Source organism: Alligator mississippiensis, chromosome 1 (genome assembly GCF_030867095.1).
Source record: "Alligator mississippiensis isolate rAllMis1 chromosome 1, rAllMis1, whole genome shotgun sequence".
NCBI lineage: Eukaryota > Metazoa > Chordata > Crocodylia > Alligatoridae > Alligator > Alligator mississippiensis.
In genome coordinates, this window is record NC_081824.1 from 468833847 (window position 1) to 468852796 (window position 18950).

The window sequence follows — 18950 nt, forward strand, 5'->3', positions numbered from 1 at the left end:
GCACCAAGGGCTAATTCCCCCTTCTGGCCTGTTCTCCTTGACAGATATTAATTGTTTCTCTCTAACGATGGGAGCTGCACTCCCTCCCTTACCAGTGCAGCTCCTGCTCTGATGCCTGCCAGCGCCACCTCGGCTCCTGTTTATTTATCTGCTTAGCGCAGTCTTCACAGAGACCCGGCGACTCCATCAAATGACTTGTTCCACCTGGACCCCAATTTGCTCTCCAGATGGCTCCTCTCTGCTAAGCCGCCCCTGCGTTATGTTTTCTGAGCACTGATGGCTTGGTCCCCCCCCTGCTTCTGCTGGGGTCTGCCCCTCCCTGGTGGGCTATAATTGACAGCTGCTGCAAAGGCCCCGCAGCCCCGAGGCATAGTCGTGCGGCGGGAACAAAAGCAGATGTCTGCCCCCCCACCTCTCCCTGACTCTGGATAAAGGGATGCATTTGTGCTTCCCCCAGCATTGCTGGAGAAGGGCCGGTCTGTGCTTTCTAGGGGGCTTGGCTCCATGCAGCCTTGGAGAGCGCTGTAGCAAAAGAAAACCCGTGGAGGGGGAGCAGAGCTGCGGCATCGCTAGATCCACATGGAAGGACACGACTTGCGGTCCAGGTAAGGGCCTCTGCCTTGCAGGTGGTGCTGGTGCCCAGGTGTGTCAATGATGGAGCGGCAAGAGAAGAGCCGCTTGCCCTCTAATAGCACCTGAGGTTGCTTAGGAGAGGTGGACAGTTGGGTGCAAGGCAGTGGGGTGGTCTCTGTGCATCAGCTGGAGGGGTCACAGCCCAGGCTTGCAGCTGGGGACCAGGTTCAGGTCAGGGCGCAGCCAACACCTGCGCTGTTTGCAATGCCGCATGATGCCAGAGGGAGGATGTTCTTTGTATAACGTGGCTCACCACAAACTTAGGTCGCTGCACTTGCTGGTGTTGTGTGGATGAAAGGTTATTTATTAGGAATGCTCCACACTTCTCTTCCACTCCTCTAACCCAAGTGACCTCAGTCCTGTGGCTCTCACCAGTCCCATATCATCACAACGCTAGGGCAGGGCTGTGTTATCCCCATGTGACAGATGAATCGAGGCTCAAGTGATTTGCCTAAGGTCACACGCACAACCAGTGTCGGAGGTGGGAGCTGGACCTGCGTTTGCTTGGTCCCAGTCCAAAGCTGTACCTGCTAAAGCCTCCTTACTCTCCACCAGCTGCTCTCTGGTTCTTCCAGGGTCATAAGTGAAAGCAGAGCCCACCTGCTTGCAGTGGCCACAGTCCCCTGACAGCACGTGAACGGGGCACTGAACTGTTCAGCTTTGCAGTTCGAGAAGCCCAGAGATGCGAGATTTTGTTTTGTGGATGCTCATCGGGAAAAACCTGAGAGGGCTTTCAAATGGTCTTGGGAATGAACCTAAAGCAAAGGGATTTTGCTGCCATGTCATGTATTTTTTGTAGAGGAAGGATCTTTTTTTTCACATGCACAAACCCATCTTTTTGGGGGCCATTTGAATGCCAGACTTTTTGCAAAGTCATTTGGATTTTTCTGCTTTTTAAACACTTTTTTTTCAGGCATTTTTCCACTTCCATTTTTGGGAACCATTTAAAAAAAATTTTTTGACCCCCTGTTGCCCACGTTGCCAGTTTTTTTAATTGTGTTTCAGATCGCAATGGATTTTTTTTTTTTTCCAATTCATGAGATCTAACTTGTAGAAACTGCAACAACTTTGATTTTTAGGTGGGGAAAATGTCTATCATAAGCTGAGTGGTTTTGAGTTTTACATGAGAATTCACTCAATACTCAGTAATACAACCCCCTCTCCAGAATTTGAGCCTGTTTTTCCTCAAGTGCGTACCGATTTGTAATATTTCTGTGCAGATGGGCCAATCTGATCACCCTGTCTGGCCTGCAGGACAAGCCCTGGGATGTCACTCAGCAAGTTGTAGGCTCGATTGAGAGCAGTCACTTGCAAAAACAGACTCCATCTTGATAGTGGAGTCCGAGGCAGGACATTGTCTATACTGTAAGAACATAAGACCTGCTATTTACTGGGTCAGACCATAGGTCCTTTTTGCCCAGTCTCCTGTGTCACAGGGCAGAGAGTGGATGCTGAAAGGGAGAGCGAACTGGGGACGACCAGCGGTTTTTTCCACTGCTCCTCTCTCACTTGCAGCCTCCAGCATTTAAGGTCTAGGAAGTTGTGATGCAGAGGCTGTATCCATAACTCCCTTTCTCAATAGTAACTGATGTCCCTTTTCTTCCAAGTATGTGTCTGATCCTTTTGCAGATCAGGCTGAATTGTCAGCATTCACCGCACCTGGACACGAGTTCCCCCCTTGAATGACACATGAGATTAACTGCACAGTAGCCTAGTAAGACTGCAAAGTAGTGTGTCGGGCTAAATCCATGCTAACACACTGCTTCACAGTAGTATTAGGCTCCAATGAAGTTAGCGTCCCAACAAACCCGTGCGCCGGCACTGCTGCACAGTAGGTCAGTAGTGCAAGTTACTATGCTCGATTTAGGACTTGGTTATCCATGTACTAAATTTAATGTGCAGTAAGTATGGCACATGAACGAACATGTAGACGCGCCCACTGTGGGGAAAAGAACCTCCTTTTGCTAGTTTTAAACTGACCTCCCACTCGTTTCCGTTTGTGACCCCTGATTGTTGCCCGGTGAGAGAGAGCAAGTAATAAATCCCTACTGACTTTCTCTTCGATAGTTAGTATTTTGTAGACCCGCAAGCAACTCATCTCTAAACTGAACCTCTTTAGTGTCTCCTCATATGGGAGCCCCTCCATACCATGAATCATCCTTGCCGCCCTTCTCTGACCCTTCTTTAGTTCTTCCATGTCCTTTTGATACAGGATGCTGTATTGCCCAGTGAGCCCTGCCCTGTCCAGGACCCAGGACCGAGTACTAAGCGTTCAGGAACCTACCGTGCTTCTTGGACAGCTGTGCTTTGAGGCTATTCTGCGTAAAGTGCTCCTCCGCTCATTTGAATTCATTTGAAGCCTGCACTGGAACAGCTTATTGAGAGCACTTAAGCTCATTATTGTTCCCGTGAGAGCAAACTGTCAAGCTGCCAAAGAGAGAAGTATTGGCTTGGCAGCAGTGCCGTGCTGGGGACCTGGGCTCTGTTCCCCTGGCGCTGGTTTGCTGGGTGACTTTGGTGTGTCACTGCCTTTCTGTGTCTGTTGCCCCTCCTGTCACATGGAGTAAAGGTCCCAATGTCCTTTACAAAGCCCTTTGGCATCTACTCAATATTATGATATAACGACAAGATCTCATTAATGAATATTTATCAGCGTACGTGGTGCGTTTGATGGTTTCTCCTTCTAGCAGCCAATCCCAGTGCCGGTGTGAGCTGGCGGGTGCCTTTGGCTCATGTGACGTGGCTTTGAGCATGTGGTGTGAGACGTTGTCCCACACCAATGTCCAATGCTATCTTTGGGCATCTAAATTAGCCATGAGCAGTTAGCTCATACCCTGGAGAGCAGATCCCCCCAGATCCACCCCTATACTGTGCTGTTCAGAGGGGCTGAAGACCTCACCAAAGGGCAGGTGTGGGCCAGGTTGGTTTGAAACGGTCTGAGCATAAAGGCAGGTTATGAATCTCCTTTTACACCCCTGGGGCTTTGCTTTAGCAAATGCAGACAGGTTGACCTGTATGGCTCCCTGCCAGCCCTGTTTTGCTACAATCCTACGAAATAGTCGGTGGGAGCAAAGAGACTGGTTAATTCCTAGTGCGAGTTGTAGCAACAGGGACCCAGAGAATGAAGTGGCAACTAACAAGCACTGTCACACCCGTCACCAGGCATCTTCATTGCCTGCTGAGAGGCCAAAGACTGAAAGAATTGATACAGAAGCTGAACATCAAGAGGAAGCTTCAACGGCATTGAATGTGGTCCGTGTGTCCGGATGTGCAGGCCTCCGGGCAGTGGGGACCAACCTTTCTGGCAGGTGTGCCACAAATGATCTCTGCACCCTCCCCGAGTGCCACTCGGATCCCCTTCCTCTGCCCAATCTGCTGCTCTGATTTCTGCCCCCTCCCTGATCTGCCACGTGCCGCACACAACGGCCTACCGTGCCACTTGTGATGTGCATGCTGCAGCTTGGCCACCCCTGTCTTAAGGTGTGGGCACACGATGCGGTTACTCTGGAGGGTTCCCCACTTTTACTCCACAAGAAAAATGGAGAGGACACAAGATACACAGCACTGACTGTAGGAAATGCTGTTCTCCTGCTCTGGAGGGAGTTGAAAGTAAATTTACACCAAAGAAAGTTAGTTGGGTGCATGTATTGTGTGCCCGCAACCGTTGTCAACATCACTCTGGAGCTCACTGGGCCCTCCGTAGCGGCAAGGGGCTGTCACAGCACCTACTTTGGACAGCCAGCATGAGCAGGCCAGTTGTGTGTGCTCGTTACTGCAGAGTACAGTCCAGGTTAATTTACTCCAGAATGAAAATTTTTTGTGTCTGCTCTTGGCGATGACTGGGAATGATTTTTTGGGGGTAGGGAGAAGGGATTCTCCTCTAAGCTGCATCCCACATGGTTTCTCTTTGCTGGATAATGCCCCCAGGGCATGCCCTGATGGATCTCCACAGGACCCACAGGCTTGGGGACCTTCAGTCCTTTTGGGACAAACACCATGGGGACAGCTCTCTTCCCCACCCGCTCCTTTAGTTCTCTGCATATTTATCAATTGGCGTTTACCAAATGACCCTTGGTTAGCCTCCTGGCACATGTTCCCTTGCTTGAAATGCTGTTTGTGCAGTACTTTTGTTTTCCAGTGAACTTCATTCCCTAGCACATTTGACCTGAAAGCCTTCTCTTATTTTGTACATCAAGAAACAGTGAAAAGGGCTGGGAATTGTCTGGTTTGTGTGTCCCTGTCCTCTCTTGAAGATAAGCATTGTGTCATAAGTGTCTACTGCGATAATTAAAAGATTCCTTTTCAGATCAGGCGGTGGAGGTCTGTGGTTCAGGAGCAGGGGACAGCTGTCCATTGCTCATTCAACCACTACAGCACATACTCGTGTCCTGATGGCTTCAATGACACTTAAGGATGGACTCGCACCTAAGCCTGTATTTCAGGACTCAGCTGTATCAGGGCCTTTACTGCACCTGGTGCTGTTAAGTTCTACCTGACCATGGTTACAATGGCAAAGTCCAAGGTGCCTGCACATATGTTGCTATATGAGGGGGATGTACAACAAAATGCTCTTCCTTTTGAGCAATTTTGCTTAGCATTTGCGAGAGGATGTCATTAACCAGTAACATGGCAGCTACTTCTTATTAACCAGTAATAAGGATTTATTAATAGGTATTGAACAGAACGGTTGGAGAAGTTCCCTTTGGCCTCTCTAAGCCCATAATGGTGGATGGCAAAGAGCATATCTGGCAATTGGGCTCATGTACACACCACAATTTTTGCCCTTTCATGCACTGAAACTGCGTGTCTGTTTGCACAAGTGGGATTTCCTGACTCTTTAAAAGTTTTTCTTGTGCATTAAACTAAAACTCCTTGGACGTAGTTTAGTTTAGCTCGCTGGGAATTAAAGTGTCATGTCCATGGATTTGTTGCATGCAAACACAAAGGCACTCAAAGATATGTAATGAGCCTCTTTGTTCACCAGATAGTGCTGCGACTTTTTTATAGTTCACCCCTTCAAATTGCTTCCACTTTTTTTTTTTCTTGTGTGGCTTTTTTTTTCTCCTTGTTTGCCAGCTGCCTGTTTCCACAGCTGCATGGAAGGGCACAGGCATGGGGTGGGTGGGAGGCCCTGGGCAGGAAGGACAGTGCTGAATCATCCCAGTCTCCTGCAGTGCCGGCCAGGGACCTGGATTAATTCGTTCGGAAACCTAATGTGTATAAACACAAATGCGATGCTCCAAGGCTTAATTCATTTGAAAACCTAGTGTGTGTAAACACAGATGAGATGCTCCAAAATAAACAATTTAAAATTTTATAAACCTATTTAATTTAATGAAGATTAAAACCCATGGTGTGTACGTTGATTAGGGGATAAATCACTCTAGAGGTACCCGGTTCAGTGCTCCCCCTGTATAGCATCTGCCAGTGTTGTAGAAACATTACTGGGCTAGATGGCTTAACCCACTATGACACTTCTTATGTTCTTATGGCTACTTTAACAGGTGTTTTGCTTTTCCTCCCTCTTCCCCCAAACCAGGATGCATCGGCCAATAAAGGAAGAACCCAGTTATGGAACAGGCAGCCTTGAGAATGCAACTCGGGACCCAAGCCAAGAGCAGCTGCATGTGAAGCTCTGTAGTGGGTCCTGCCATGCCGAGCAGATCCTCCAGACGCTGAACTCCTATCGGCAGAGTGGCATCTTCACGGATGTGGTGCTCGCAATTGATGGGCAGGAGTTCCCTTGCCACCGTGCCACCTTGTCGGCTAACAGCACCTATTTTCGAGCCATGTTTGGGGGCCATCTCAAGGAAGGCCACCAAGACGTTGTTACCATCCAGAAGATCTCTGCCTCCAGCATGAGCCTCCTCCTCGATTACATGTATGGGGGAAATATCATCCTCCAGGAAGACAATGTTGAAGGCATCTTGGAGCTCTCCGACTTGCTTCAGATCTCTCAGCTCCGGGATGCTTGCATCCGCTTCCTCGAAGGCCAGCTTCACCCCTGCAACTGCTTAGGCATGATGAAGTTTGCTGACTCATTTGCTATTGCATCCCTGGCGGAAAAGAGCAAGAGGTTCCTGCTGGAGTGTTTCGTGGAGGTGTCGTCCCACGAAGAGTTCCTGGGGCTGAGTGCAAAGGAGCTGGCTGGGTACCTGTCCGACGAGCATCTGGTGGTCCCCAGGGAGGAGGTGGTCTTTGAGGCGGCCATGCGATGGGTACGGCATGATGCAGCTGCCAGGAAGGTGGCCCTGAAGGACCTGCTGGAGCACGTGCGCCTCCCTCTGCTGGACCCCACGTATTTCCTGGAAAAGGTCGAGACGGATGAACTCATCCAGGACTCCAGAGAGTGCATCCCTTTGCTACATGAGGCGCGCAAGTACTACATCCTTGGGAACGAGGTTGACTCCCTGCGATCCAGGCCGAGGAGGTAACACACAGGAGATCCTGCTGCGTGTATGAGTCACAAACCTGAGGATCTTAAGGGGGGGACCCTTAGGCTCATCTGGGCTGAGCTCCTGGGGCTGCTGTGAGGGTAGATGTTTCTGAAGTCCCTTGTTGGTGAGGAGTACTGTGAAGGGCACTGACCTCTGAATGAGTGCACAGAGCCAGGGATCTCTCTAAAACAAACTTGTGAGGAGGACAAGGGAAGAGAGGCCACTTTTCACATCCTGCAGCAGTCTCCAGTATGGAGAGCACTGAGCCGGGACCAGGATTCTGGTCTGCACTCTGCCACTGACCCCCTGCATGACCTTGGTCAAGTCTCTACTCTCTGTGCCTCTCTTTTTCCCCTGTGGGTTGTCCATTGAAAATGAGCTGCTTGAGGCAGGGGCTCTCCTTTAAGATGCCTAGCAGAGTGAAGCAAGCCACCCATGACTAGACCCTGCGGGCGATGCTGATAATACCATATTTACTTGAATCCAAGATGAGGGTCTTCCCCCATTCACAGAGATCCAGCTCTGTGATCCTGTTGCATGGCTGGGCAATGGCCACATTTTCATATGGACCATGACCCAGGAGGGAGTGGAGTTGGGGCCGTGTCTGACAGCAAGGGAATGGGGAGGAAGGGGGCAGAGGCTGCAGGGGCACCAGGGGTTGCAGGAATGGTGGAAGGGGTAGGGATAGGCAAGCTGCAGGGGGTAGAAGTGTTTTGGAGGAGACAAGGGCAGGGGGCTGCCTGCTCCCTGCTGCTTCTTTCCCTGTTGCAGTCATAGGGGGACAAATTTAAGATAACCCTCTGCTAATTAGATGCTACACCTGGAAAACTGCAATGAATTTACATATTTTCCATATATAGACTGTAATTACTGGGGCGTCGTCTTAGATTCAGGGTCACCTTGGGTTCAGGTGAACATGGTGTCAAGCAAACCTCTGCTCCTGTCTGCTCAGCTGTGGTTTTAAGCCAGGGGAGCATCCACAAAGGGTCTGTTCCTCTTGTACCATTGAGGTGAGGCTGGATATATCCATGTAGAAATGTGTGTTCATGAGCAACTTTGTTGCTGAAACTATAGGGTCTGGGACAGAAGTTTCATAAACTGGTTTAACCCAAATCAGTTAAGTCTGATACTGCGTTCAACCAGGTTTATCTTAAACCAGTCTCAGCCATTTTGAAACTGGTTTATATGCACTGAGCTTCTGTTCTGTTACAGGTTTAAACTAGTTTCTGATCTCTTAAACTGGTTTATGTGTAATTTCTGTCCCTAGCCGAGGTGTCTATGCATTTCAGGTGCTTACAGGATTAGGATAGGACTCTGAGGACTCACTCGTGGATTTAATGGGTGTCTAAATTCTGCCCCAGTCCTTTTGGGACCCCATCCTGGAGTGACTTGCCCAAGGCTACAAGAGCGTCTGTGGTAGAGCCAAGAACCCAACACCCATCTCTCAAGTCCAAAGACAACCCCAAATGAGTCTTCTCCTCCCCGTTAAGGCAGAATTTTTCTTCTTCCAGAGTTTAGTTTATTGCTGTTGCTGCAGAGCGTGTGATTCCTGGCAGTTGTCTTCTTTATGGACAGCCAGCATGGGCTAGCAGCCGAGATAACACTCTTCCTCCTCGGCCAGGTAGACAAGGGGTACAGGGAAACAAAGGCACATAAGTGGAGTGACATGCCCAGGGTCCCACAGCCAGTCAGTGGCAGACCTAAGATTAAACCCCAGTCTTCCTGGCTCCCAAACCAGTGGTTCTGGCCACAGGACCATGCTGTCCATCAGAGAGGCTCCGAACGATAATAGCTGTCATGGTGCTTTCTGCAAGACAGTAGGACAGAGGAGATAAAGCTTGTGAGTCGGCTGCATGCCAGAAAGATGGGACCGTTGCTTCAAGATTTTTCCACGCGTCTCTCGTTCTAGGTTCATGGACTTAGCAGAGGTCATTGTCGTTATTGGGGGCTGTGACAAGAAAGGCCTCCTGAAGCTCCCTTTCACTGACATGTACCACCCCAAGAGCAGGCAGTGGACGGCGCTGTCCAGTCTGCCCGGATATACCAAGTCGGAGTTTGCTGCCTGCGCCCTGAAGAATGATGTGTACATATCAGGTGAGAGCCCCAGATGTGCACCAGGTGTACCTGAGATGCCCGGTCCAGACTCCAAGGTGCTCTCCAGCTTTTGAGCCAGTCCAATATGCCAGCTGGGACATGACAGCCATTCACCCAGATTGTGCCACAGTTGTTTTTTTTTTTTAATTATTCAAGTTTTGTGCATTTTCGACTGCTGTTACACCATAGATTTCATAGTAGAGAAGGCAAGAATTCTCGTGGGTGATATATTTTATTGGACCAAGTGCATGGTAAGCTTTTGGGTATCGCATTGCCCTTCTTCAGGCCTCTAGGTTCACGGAAGAAAGCAGAGGAAGGGTACTTTGATGAGCGAAAGCTTGTCTAAGTGTATAGCAACATAGAAATGAGGGTTGGAAGGGACCTCAGGAGGTCACATCTAGTCCAACCCCTGTTGAAACTGTTCAAAGTTCAAAGCAGGACCATTTCCAGCTAGATCATCCCAGCCAAAGCTTTGTCAAGCCAGGTTTTGAAAACCTCCAAGGGTAGAGCTTCCACCACCTCTCTGGGTAACCTGTTCCAATGCTCCTCGTGAGAAAATTCTTCAATGCAGTTGGTCCAACAAAATATATCACCTGCAAGAAATCTTGCCTCTCACCTATCCCCTGGGCCATCATGGCAACAACATCACCTGAGAGCTGATCAATTGTCGGCTTGTGCACCAAGATCAGGAGTCTGAGGCTAGATGGCTTTGTGACTCGTCAAGTGAGACCTCCTGAATCATACGTCTCTCGTGGAGTTTTGCAGGCAGAGGCTCTGAGAGGGGTGTCCATCATGCTTTGTGCTAATTCCCACCTGCTCTGAGCTCAGACCTCTGAAGGTCCCTAATGACATGTCCTTCCTGGCTCAGCTGCCTTGGTCTATTGGGAGGATGAGAAACCAGGGCTATCTTTTTCCAAAGTTGCCTGGGCATTTCCAGCTCCTACTTCTGGACATTGAGTTATTCCACTGCCCAGGAAGTTCTCTCCTCTCTAATGCAGCACAGTGACCTGGCTAGCATGTATACACACCACTGTCCGCTCACGGACAGAATTAGACTTGCTGGCCACAGAGAAAAGCCAACTGGGAAGACAGCTGCCTGGCCAGGGAAGTAGCTCTCTGTAGGAGTGGGCTTTCCACATAGCACATCTCAGCGGATGGGAGCAGAGATATGAGGAGGAGGGGATAGGATCAGAGACCCTGGGGCTTAAAAGAAAATATCTTGAGTGAGGCTGAGTGTGTGGAGCAGATAACAGCGGGGCCAAGACTTGGAGGGCCAGGACTTCTCAGCCAGCTCTGTTAAATTGCATTCTTCTTGTGTGACCTTTCTGGGCTTGAGAAATCCCCTGAGTTCCCAATAAAGTCAGAGGCTTAGTCTGTCTTTGGTGGAGCACACCAAAACACCGGACATCTCCCTGGAGAACCTGTTCTCATGAGAACCAAAGGCGAGGTCTGCAGTCCTCAGGGGTTCATTTGGATCTACTAAGCACTGAGCTCTGGATTTCTTGTCCAAGCCTTTTTTTGAGGTTTCCTAATCAGACCTGAGCATGCACTGGGCAATAGTTTATTCTTCAGATACTATGTTCCTTTTAAACTGTTTTCATAGCTGTGTTTCATGACAATTGCAAAAAGCCAAGCTCAAACATATAGGCTGAGCTATTGTGCTCCTGAAACTTTTAGCCAGCTACTCTTGCATCAGAAGGCAGGTAGACAGCAGCTGATGAAGTGAACTTGGGTTCATGAAAGCTTGTGCTACACAGCACAAGATATAGCTATATATGTCGTGTGCATGCATGCGTCCTACCTCCCTCCCTCCCTACTTACATATAGCGCACACTATTTATATATAAGAAAGATGTACATCTTAGAGTTGGCCTATAAAGGTGTGCATCTTCCCTGCCTTCTGACTGACTTCAGACTAACATGGCTAACTACCTCTTTCTAGTCTTGCCATGCTCATTTGTGAACTGCAGGTACTGTGCTGGTGTCGCCGACCTAGCTTAGTAAGTAGCATGAGATACAGTATAAGCATCTGAGGGCCTCCACTGCCATTCCTGTTGTGACTGCAGCTGGCATGAGGCATGTGTCTCAATTTAACTACTACGGCATGGAGCTCAGCACAGCCTGGTTGAGTACTTACCCAGTTTTGGGGGTAGGTTTTGCTGTGCTGATTTTGCTGCAATTAGGCCCTAAACCTAACTGGTTCAAAGGTAGCTCTGCTATATCTACCTTATACAATGTAGATGTACCTCTGCGCTCTCACTGTGCCCATTATTGTAGCAGATAAGCTCCTTTCATTATATTAGGGTCCCTAAAAGCAGGCCACTGATGCAACAGGTAGACTAAACAGTTGTTCCCAGACCCCATTATCATTGCATAGAAATTGCCAGATGGGAATGGATGGGTGGCCCATTTTGCTTACTATCCAAATTTCCACCGACAGTAGGCGTGTGGCCCTACTCCTGCTGAAGCAGTCAGAACTTGGGCCTTTGTTGTCTCCTTTGATCTCCTTTTCCCCTCTTCCACCTTCTCTCTTTACACTACACATGCAACCTTTACCTGTCATGCGCTGGGTCAGTGTGAGGCAGTGGTGACCAGTATGCTAAGCTCTCTCACTGCTGTTCAGTTTGGAGGTGGTGGTTGCACTCCCCTTGACTATGCTGTGCCTGTCTGTCTTTCAGGAGGGCACATCAACAGCAGTGATGTCTGGGTGCTCAGCTCCCAGCTCAACGTGTGGATCAAAGTCGCCTGCTTGCAGAAAGGCAGGTGGAGGCACAAAATGGCAACTCTTCAGGGAAAGGTACATTCTTCCTCCCTCTGCCTATGCACTGCAACTTGGAATTGCCGCCTATGAAAGACTTTTAAAGCATCCAGAAATCCCGTTCATGCAAACAGACGTGCAGTTGCAGTGCATGAAAGGGCAAAAACCGTGGTGTGTACATATGCCCTATGAACCAAAGCAGCTAACTGAGGCTGTATCCCTCGTTCTTCCTCCTGTGACAGTAGCAGGTACTTTGAAATGCACAGTACCACAAATCATTGCTGCTCCAGTCAGGGCTATCCCAGGGAAGGTGGTGGGAAGCGCCCTGGACTCCACACTTTGGGGGGCCCTGTGGAGCTGGATAGAGTGGCTGCAGCTACACATCCGGTCACTCAAAATGCCTAAACTAAATATCTATGTTTATCTATGGCTACCCGTACAAATGCTCATACTTCATACCAGGCTGCCCTATCAGGGCCATAGGCCTTGGGAGTTCAGATGCCCCTCATTTTGCTTGATTGTAGCCAATAGGCCAAGAAGCGATTGCCCTTTGGCTGTCACATGTGCAGGGAGCTCTGAGCTCCCAGGTCATCAACATGGGATTCCTGCTCTAGCCACTGCTTTCATGCAGCTTGGATGCTCAGGTGGTGAGTGCTGTTGTTCATCCTCAGTTTCCCCTGCCCCAAATTTAGCATGAGGAAGAGGATGGGGGGTGAATAGCGGCAGTGCTGAGCCCCTGAACTCTGGAGCCATGCAAAACCAGTGGTTTTGGTGAGAGCCTGCACCGACCAGCTGATGAGCTGCAGAGACAGCTCTGGAAGGAGCCCACACTGAGCAGTTGGGATCCTTGAGGTCCTTGGGCATGCGCTGCACACCTGAAAGGGACATGAACCCACCCCCTCACTCCTCTCCTGGATCCACCCATGCCCACATTTTTTCCTATACAACAGCATCCCTGGCTGATCCACACCTCCCATGATCCTTTGCACTTTCCCCTCTGACTGACTGGATCATAGAAATCAGAATTCCTTCAAAATCAAGGTTCCTGTGACCAATATGATGGAATCGTAGCCTTCCCCCTCGCCCACCCAGCACCGTGACCCCTGATGACTATCTCTCCTCCTTCCATGGCAGATCTATGCCGTCGGTGGGTTTGATGGCTTTTACCGCCTCTCCAGTGTTGAATGCTACGATACTTTCTCCAATCGTTGGTCAATTTTGGCACCTTTGCCCCAAGCGGTGAGCTCAGCAGCCGTCGTCCCCTGTCTCAACAAGCTATATGTGCTCGGGGGTGCTGTGGATGACAGTGTGAACTCAGACAAGGTACTGTGGTTGTAGGGGTTGGCTGGGCTGAGGGGAATGCATGATGTGGTGGTAGAAGATGAACACTGGTGGGAGTGCCCCACAGCTTCAGGACCACCGATTGGAGGCCTCCTGTAACAGGTGGCCTGTCCCTTTAAGAGGGAAGAGTCAGCCCTGCTGAGAGAGCCCAGCTGTGGGGCATTTAGATAGGCAGTCTCTCCCAAAAAGCTTTAAAAAGCTCCCAGAAGAGTCAGCAAGGGAGAAGAACAGCTTGATACAAGGAGAGGCCAGGCTGGCATGCTGGGACCAGAGCCAAAGGGTTCTTCTAGTGACTGGGAAGGGCTTGGTTTAACTGGTCTGTTTGCCTGTGGCGGCTTCTTGCTCTAGTGCACGATGCACAGCTGTGCTATTATATTGCCCAGTAAGTAGTTTCCTGCTCCTGCCATTTAGGGGGGTCCTCGGGCCATGTGAGGTCAGGCCCCAGTTTCAGGTGGGTTAGGCCGTGCCCGGCTCTCGTCGTTCTCTTTGGGATGCTGGGAGTCGCAGTACCGAGAGAACGAAGCAGTGACGAACTGCGCTTCTTCAGGACATGCAGTAGGAAGTTTATTCTGAGATCTAAGCCTATGATACTGTGCCTGGATAGTTCTTCTGAGCTGTATGTTGGTGCTAGGAAGGGAAGGCCATCTCATGGTTAGAGCAAAGCACGGAGAGTTTCTGCCTCTCTGAGTGTGAGAACTTGGAGCTTATAGTCCAAGCCAGCGGTTCTCAGCCTTTTTAGACTGGGGCACCCTTCATTTATCATATAATCATAGAATTATACACAATGAGAGGTGGAAGGGACCTCAGGAGGTCACATTTAGTCCAACCCCCTGCCCAAAGCAGGACCAGCCCCAACTAGATCATCCCAGCCAAGGCTTTGTCTGGCTGGGTCTTAAAAACCTCCAAGGATGGAGAGTCTGCAACCTTTTTGGGTAACCTGTCCTAGTGCTTTATTACCCTCCTAGTGAGAGATTTTTTCCTAATATCCAACCTCAACTTCCCTTGCTGCAACATGAGCCCGTTGCTCTTTGTCCTGTCATCTTCCCCCACTGAGAACAGTCCAGCTCCATCCGCGTTGACACCACTCTTCAGGGAGTTAAAGGCTGCTATTAAATCCCTTCTCAGTCTTTTTTCCAAGCTAAATAAGCCCACCTACCTCCTTTCCACACTAAATAAGCCTCGTTCTCTCCTTTGACACAAGGCGCCCCTCCATAACCAGCGTGAATTGAGCAGCACCCCCTTTCAAAAACCAACCAATTGATTACAGTGCTTTCCTCCCCACAGAGGAGCCAGACGGTGGGGGTGAGTAGTGGTCAGGCAGGGAGGAATCTCAGCCTCCCCTTTTCTGCTTATCTCCCCATATCCGCTCATCTTTGAGGCACCCTTCAAAAGAGCTCGTGGCACCCCAGGGTGCTCCAGCACCCTGGTTGAGCACAGTTCCAGGTAATGTTTGATGGGACTGCCATTGCAAGGGGGGTTTGTAGCAATAGTACGACCATCTACCCATCTGTAAGTGTGTCATGTTCTCCATGGGGAAGACTGAAAATCAGGCCATGCACAACATCTCTGGTCCATCACCCTAAAACTTTAGCTCTCCCAAATGAGTGTGCGGTTCCATAACACCGAAGTCTAAGTGATTTTTCCAAGAGTTGTTGAGAGCCCAGATGGGACCCCAGCACTCCTGTTTCCCATGTGGTCTTCTCCTCCACGGGCTGCTCTCATCCTCTTCTCCTCTCTTTTCATGATTGGCGATCCCATCCATCTGAGCCAACATGCTGCTACGTATCTAGCTTGGTTTGTAGCCCACAGTCTTTTGTCTGAGCAGGGGCTGCAAAGGAGTGGGAATCTCACTAACCACTTCCTTTTTCTCTTCCCAGGTCCAGTGTTACGATCCTGAAGCAAACAAGTGGACGCTCCTGTCTCCCACCCCCTTCTCTCAGAGGTGTATTAATGCCGTGTCTTTGGACAACAGGATTTACATTGTGGGTGGGCTTCTGAGTAAAATCTTCTGCTATGACCCCAAGGAAGACACCTGGAGGGAAGTGGCCGCTCTCCCGGGACCTCTGGTAAGAGCAGATCAGTAAGAAGGCCCCACCATCCCTCGTTCTCTGCCATCCTCTCTGTGGGCAATAAAGCATCACCGAAAACTATGGGCAAGTTGGCAAAAACTTGGCATGCACTTCAAGCAGTTAAACAGCCCTCTAGCTCCACCAGAATTAGTCTCATGCTTAAAGTTAACATGCACAAAGTTAAAAGCAGCTTCCATCTCTACGCTCATTGACCTTGGAAATGAGACGGTTGTGCCCTCAGCACCATAGTCAAGGCCCGGGCTTCTTGTATGCTCAAAGTCAGCGACTTGGGGCCTCTTAGGGCATCCTTACACCCTCATTTCTAGGGATGAAGTGGGTGGATAGGGCTCATTCCCCCAATGCAGCAGCTGAGATCTCCAGCAGACAGGCCAGCCATACATGACATGTCCAATACCAGACCCAGATTGCTCCACATCACAGCTAATCAAAGGGTGTTTTTTTTGTTACAGACACTCTTTCATCCCAAATGAATATATAGTTTTAATTTGGTCATTTTTTTTCTCTCCGCTGGTGGAGGAGGGGAGAATGTCTTTCGGTTACCAAAAACTTTAGATTGTAGCATTTTAGTCATTTATCTATTGGGAAAAAAACAAATGAAAACCAAACCCAAAGCATTTTTAGACTTTTTAAAGAATCGAGAAATATTTCATTTAAAAGGGAACCCCCCTTCTCCCCCAGCTTTGCATTTTTTGGAAATCTCACATTGTAGTGGGGCATTTAAAAGCAAAAACAGCATGCTTTTGAGAAGGAGAAGCCAAGGGAAAAAAAGTCCTATCCGCCTCTCCCAACTGTGTATCCTTGGCCTCTTACACGACTGATTTTTGCAGCAGGGTGATGGCTGGCTACGCCATGCCGTGCTCTTGCTTATGCACGTGGTATGTGCTCCTTGCTTTATACATGAAGTAGTCTCACCACTTCCCTAGGACACCATCTCTATTCAGACACCTACGCGTGGTGGGATTGCTTGCTTAGCACTTGCCTTTGTCGCTGTGATCCTCTGCTAGTCTGAGAAACAGTATGGAGCGGCAGCAATCACCTCACCTGGCTGAGGCAGCATCGTCCATGGTTGGTCTGTGGCCGTCAATAAAATGTTACCCGGAATCAATCCATCCAAGCTCGAGGGGCTCCCAAGGCCATTCAAGCCAGGCCACCAGGTCCCTTTCTGTTTGCTTGCCCTTCCTTCCCTGCCCTTTCCACATGTAATTTCCCGGCTGGATGGGTCTGAAGTGAGTGTGATGAGGACGAACCCCGCTCAGTGTTTTGTTCAGCCTTGGGTTTGGAGCCCTGCTGTGCAAAACTTGGGGCGACACCTTTACCTCTGAGCTTTCTGTCCCCTCCCTAGGAGAGCTGTGGTGTGACGGTTTGCGGTGGCAAGATCTACATCCTGGGAGGCCGGGATGAAAACGGGGAGGGCACCGACAAGGCCTTCACCTTTGACCCAGCCACGGGGCAAGTGGAGCAGCAGCCCCCGCTGCAGCGCTGCACCAGTTACCACGGCTGTGTGACCCTCCTCCAGCGTGTCAGCAGATGATCTCCGTCTGGAAGATGAGCAGAGATTCACTATAGACCCCAGGTTCCCATTGGGCTGCAGAGGGAAGGGCTCTGTTTTGCAGATGCGTGCATGTGTAACCCACTGGGTGGTATGTGTTGTGTGTCCCCGCTCTGTGCACAGCTCACAGAAGATGTGAATCTCCCCTGACCCCAGTGCAGAACCTGGATCTTTTCCTTCAAATTGGAAAGAGGCATGGGTTTAGCACTGGGACATTAATAGGGTCATAGAAAATGAAGGTGTGAAGGGACCTCAGGAGGTCACATCTAGTCCAACCCCCTGCTCAGAGCAGGACCAGCCCCAACTATATCATCCCAGCCAAGGCTTTGTCTAGCTGGGTATTAAAAAACTCCAAGGATGGAGAGTCCACCACCTCCCTGGGTAACCTGTTCCCCTCCTACCAATGCAGCCCTGTATGTAGTTAGTCTTCCTGGCAACAAGGGCACACTGTTGGCTCATATTCAACTTATTATCCACTGTAACCACTCCTCATCTCATCCAAGCTGTTGACCAAGATAGTGGCCTTCTCACACACATGGTGAGCATGTCCCATTAACCCTGGGGATATGCGCCTGGCTTTGGAAAGCAAGCAAAATTTTCAGCAGGATCCCTGACAAGGTCAACTGGTAAAAAAACCCAAAATTTGAATCTTCTGTCCTAACTCTGGCCAAACCTTCAGGCAATCCCAATCTATGCCAGGCTACGTGCTCTGTACATACAGTAGACTTATTTCTGCACTCACACCCCATAAAAACATACGGCGCAGAATTCAGGACCCAGAAGAGCTGGGGGATTGCTGCCTCTTCCCAAATGCCTTTTTTGTGGCTTGATTGCCAGTGTAGTGGCCTGTTACTGAGAGAAGTAGGAAGTGTGCGGATCTGGGACTTCTCCACTCCAGGCTGGTGCTCTACCATCCAGGTGAAGAAGCCCATGATTTGTATGTGCTCTCATTTAAAAAAAGAAAATAAACATTGAAAAGCTTTTGGTTTCACATCCTCTTCCTCCCCACCCCTTAGTGGGACGAAACCAAGCTTTGAATGCATCTAAAATGACCACACAACATTACCACCACCTTCAGGTCAGCTCTGCTATTTGATTCTCACACTTTCCCCACTGCCTTTTCCAAGTTCCTCATTGTCCTTTCCACTTTGGTTCAGTGAACATGAATGCACAGAAAGGTAGAATGAGCATCATTTATACTGAGGGAAGGAGCCCACTTTTCACGTATGGCCGGTATTATGTGTGTTGTGTGGTTGTCGATGTGGAAACTGAGCCACAAATGCTCATGTCGTCCTCTTGTTCCCGGTCCTGATGTTCATCTGTGTGGTACAATGTCACTTGCCTGTATGCTGTATGCTAAATGCTGAGTTTTTTAATAATTTTTTTTAGAAATAAATGTTTGCAATCACTTTAACCCCTTGTGAAATGAATCAGGGCTGTTGAACTGGCAGCCCATAGGCCTGAAGGGTTAGCAAACAGCTCATGGACTCCCAGCATGGCTGGCATTGCCTGCCTGCTCATCGCCTGGCTGCTCCTGCCATGGCAGCCAGGTTTTATGGGGTCCATTGTATTCCTTCAGTGGGTGCCAGGGGCTCCACCATGCTCGGCCAGCTTGCCTGGCTGTGAGACACTGGCTGGGTTGCGTCTGGCCATGATCCACCCAGGGACAAGTGAGCTTCCTATAAAATACTTTAGGATCCCAGAGGTGGCTCTACCCCACTCCTTGCAAAATAAACCCACTGGCAATGGGTCTCAAATCCTTCATTCCGCAGGGTTTAAATGGGGAAATGAATAATTTCCCACCATTGGCTACAAGCTGTGAGAGAGCTCCCTCTCCTTTGCTGAGAAGGGGAGATCTTTCTAGGCAGGCTCATCTGAAGGAGAAGCAATAGGAGCTGCAATTTCTGGGGAGCTGTGTTTTTCTTGCTGGTGTTCAGAGCTGCATCACCTGAGCAGACAAGAGGAGAGATCCCAGCAGATTGTCCCCAATGACAGATGAACAGGGACTACTGTTTTATACCTATCCTATGCCCATATGTTTGGCTGTA

General features: G+C 49.6%; 1 protein-coding gene across 1 annotated transcript; it reads left to right on the forward strand.

Annotated features, from left to right (window-relative positions):
- The first annotated feature begins 364 nt into the window (after positions 1-364).
- KLHL35 (kelch like family member 35) lies at positions 365-18316 on the forward strand. The gene is made up of 7 exons (XM_014601492.3): positions 365-605; positions 6173-7063; positions 8980-9164; positions 11843-11961; positions 13057-13245; positions 15141-15329; positions 16696-18316. The coding sequence occupies exons 1-7, from the start codon at positions 580-582 to the stop codon at positions 16882-16884; spliced, it is 1788 nt and encodes a 595-aa protein (XP_014456978.2). The 5' UTR covers positions 365-579; the 3' UTR covers positions 16885-18316.
- Positions 18317-18950: the final 634 nt, after the last annotated feature.

Excerpts from the sequence above, each read along its gene's own strand:
- KLHL35 (XM_014601492.3), top strand. The coding sequence starts at position 580 with ATGGAAGGACACGACTTGCGGTCCAG. Across the intron at positions 9,165-11,842 it reads GAATGATGTGTACATATCAG|GAGGGCACATCAACAGCAGT; the intron begins GTGAGAGCCCCA and ends TCTGTCTTTCAG. Across the intron at positions 15,330-16,695 it reads CCGCTCTCCCGGGACCTCTG|GAGAGCTGTGGTGTGACGGT; the intron begins GTAAGAGCAGAT and ends TCCCCTCCCTAG.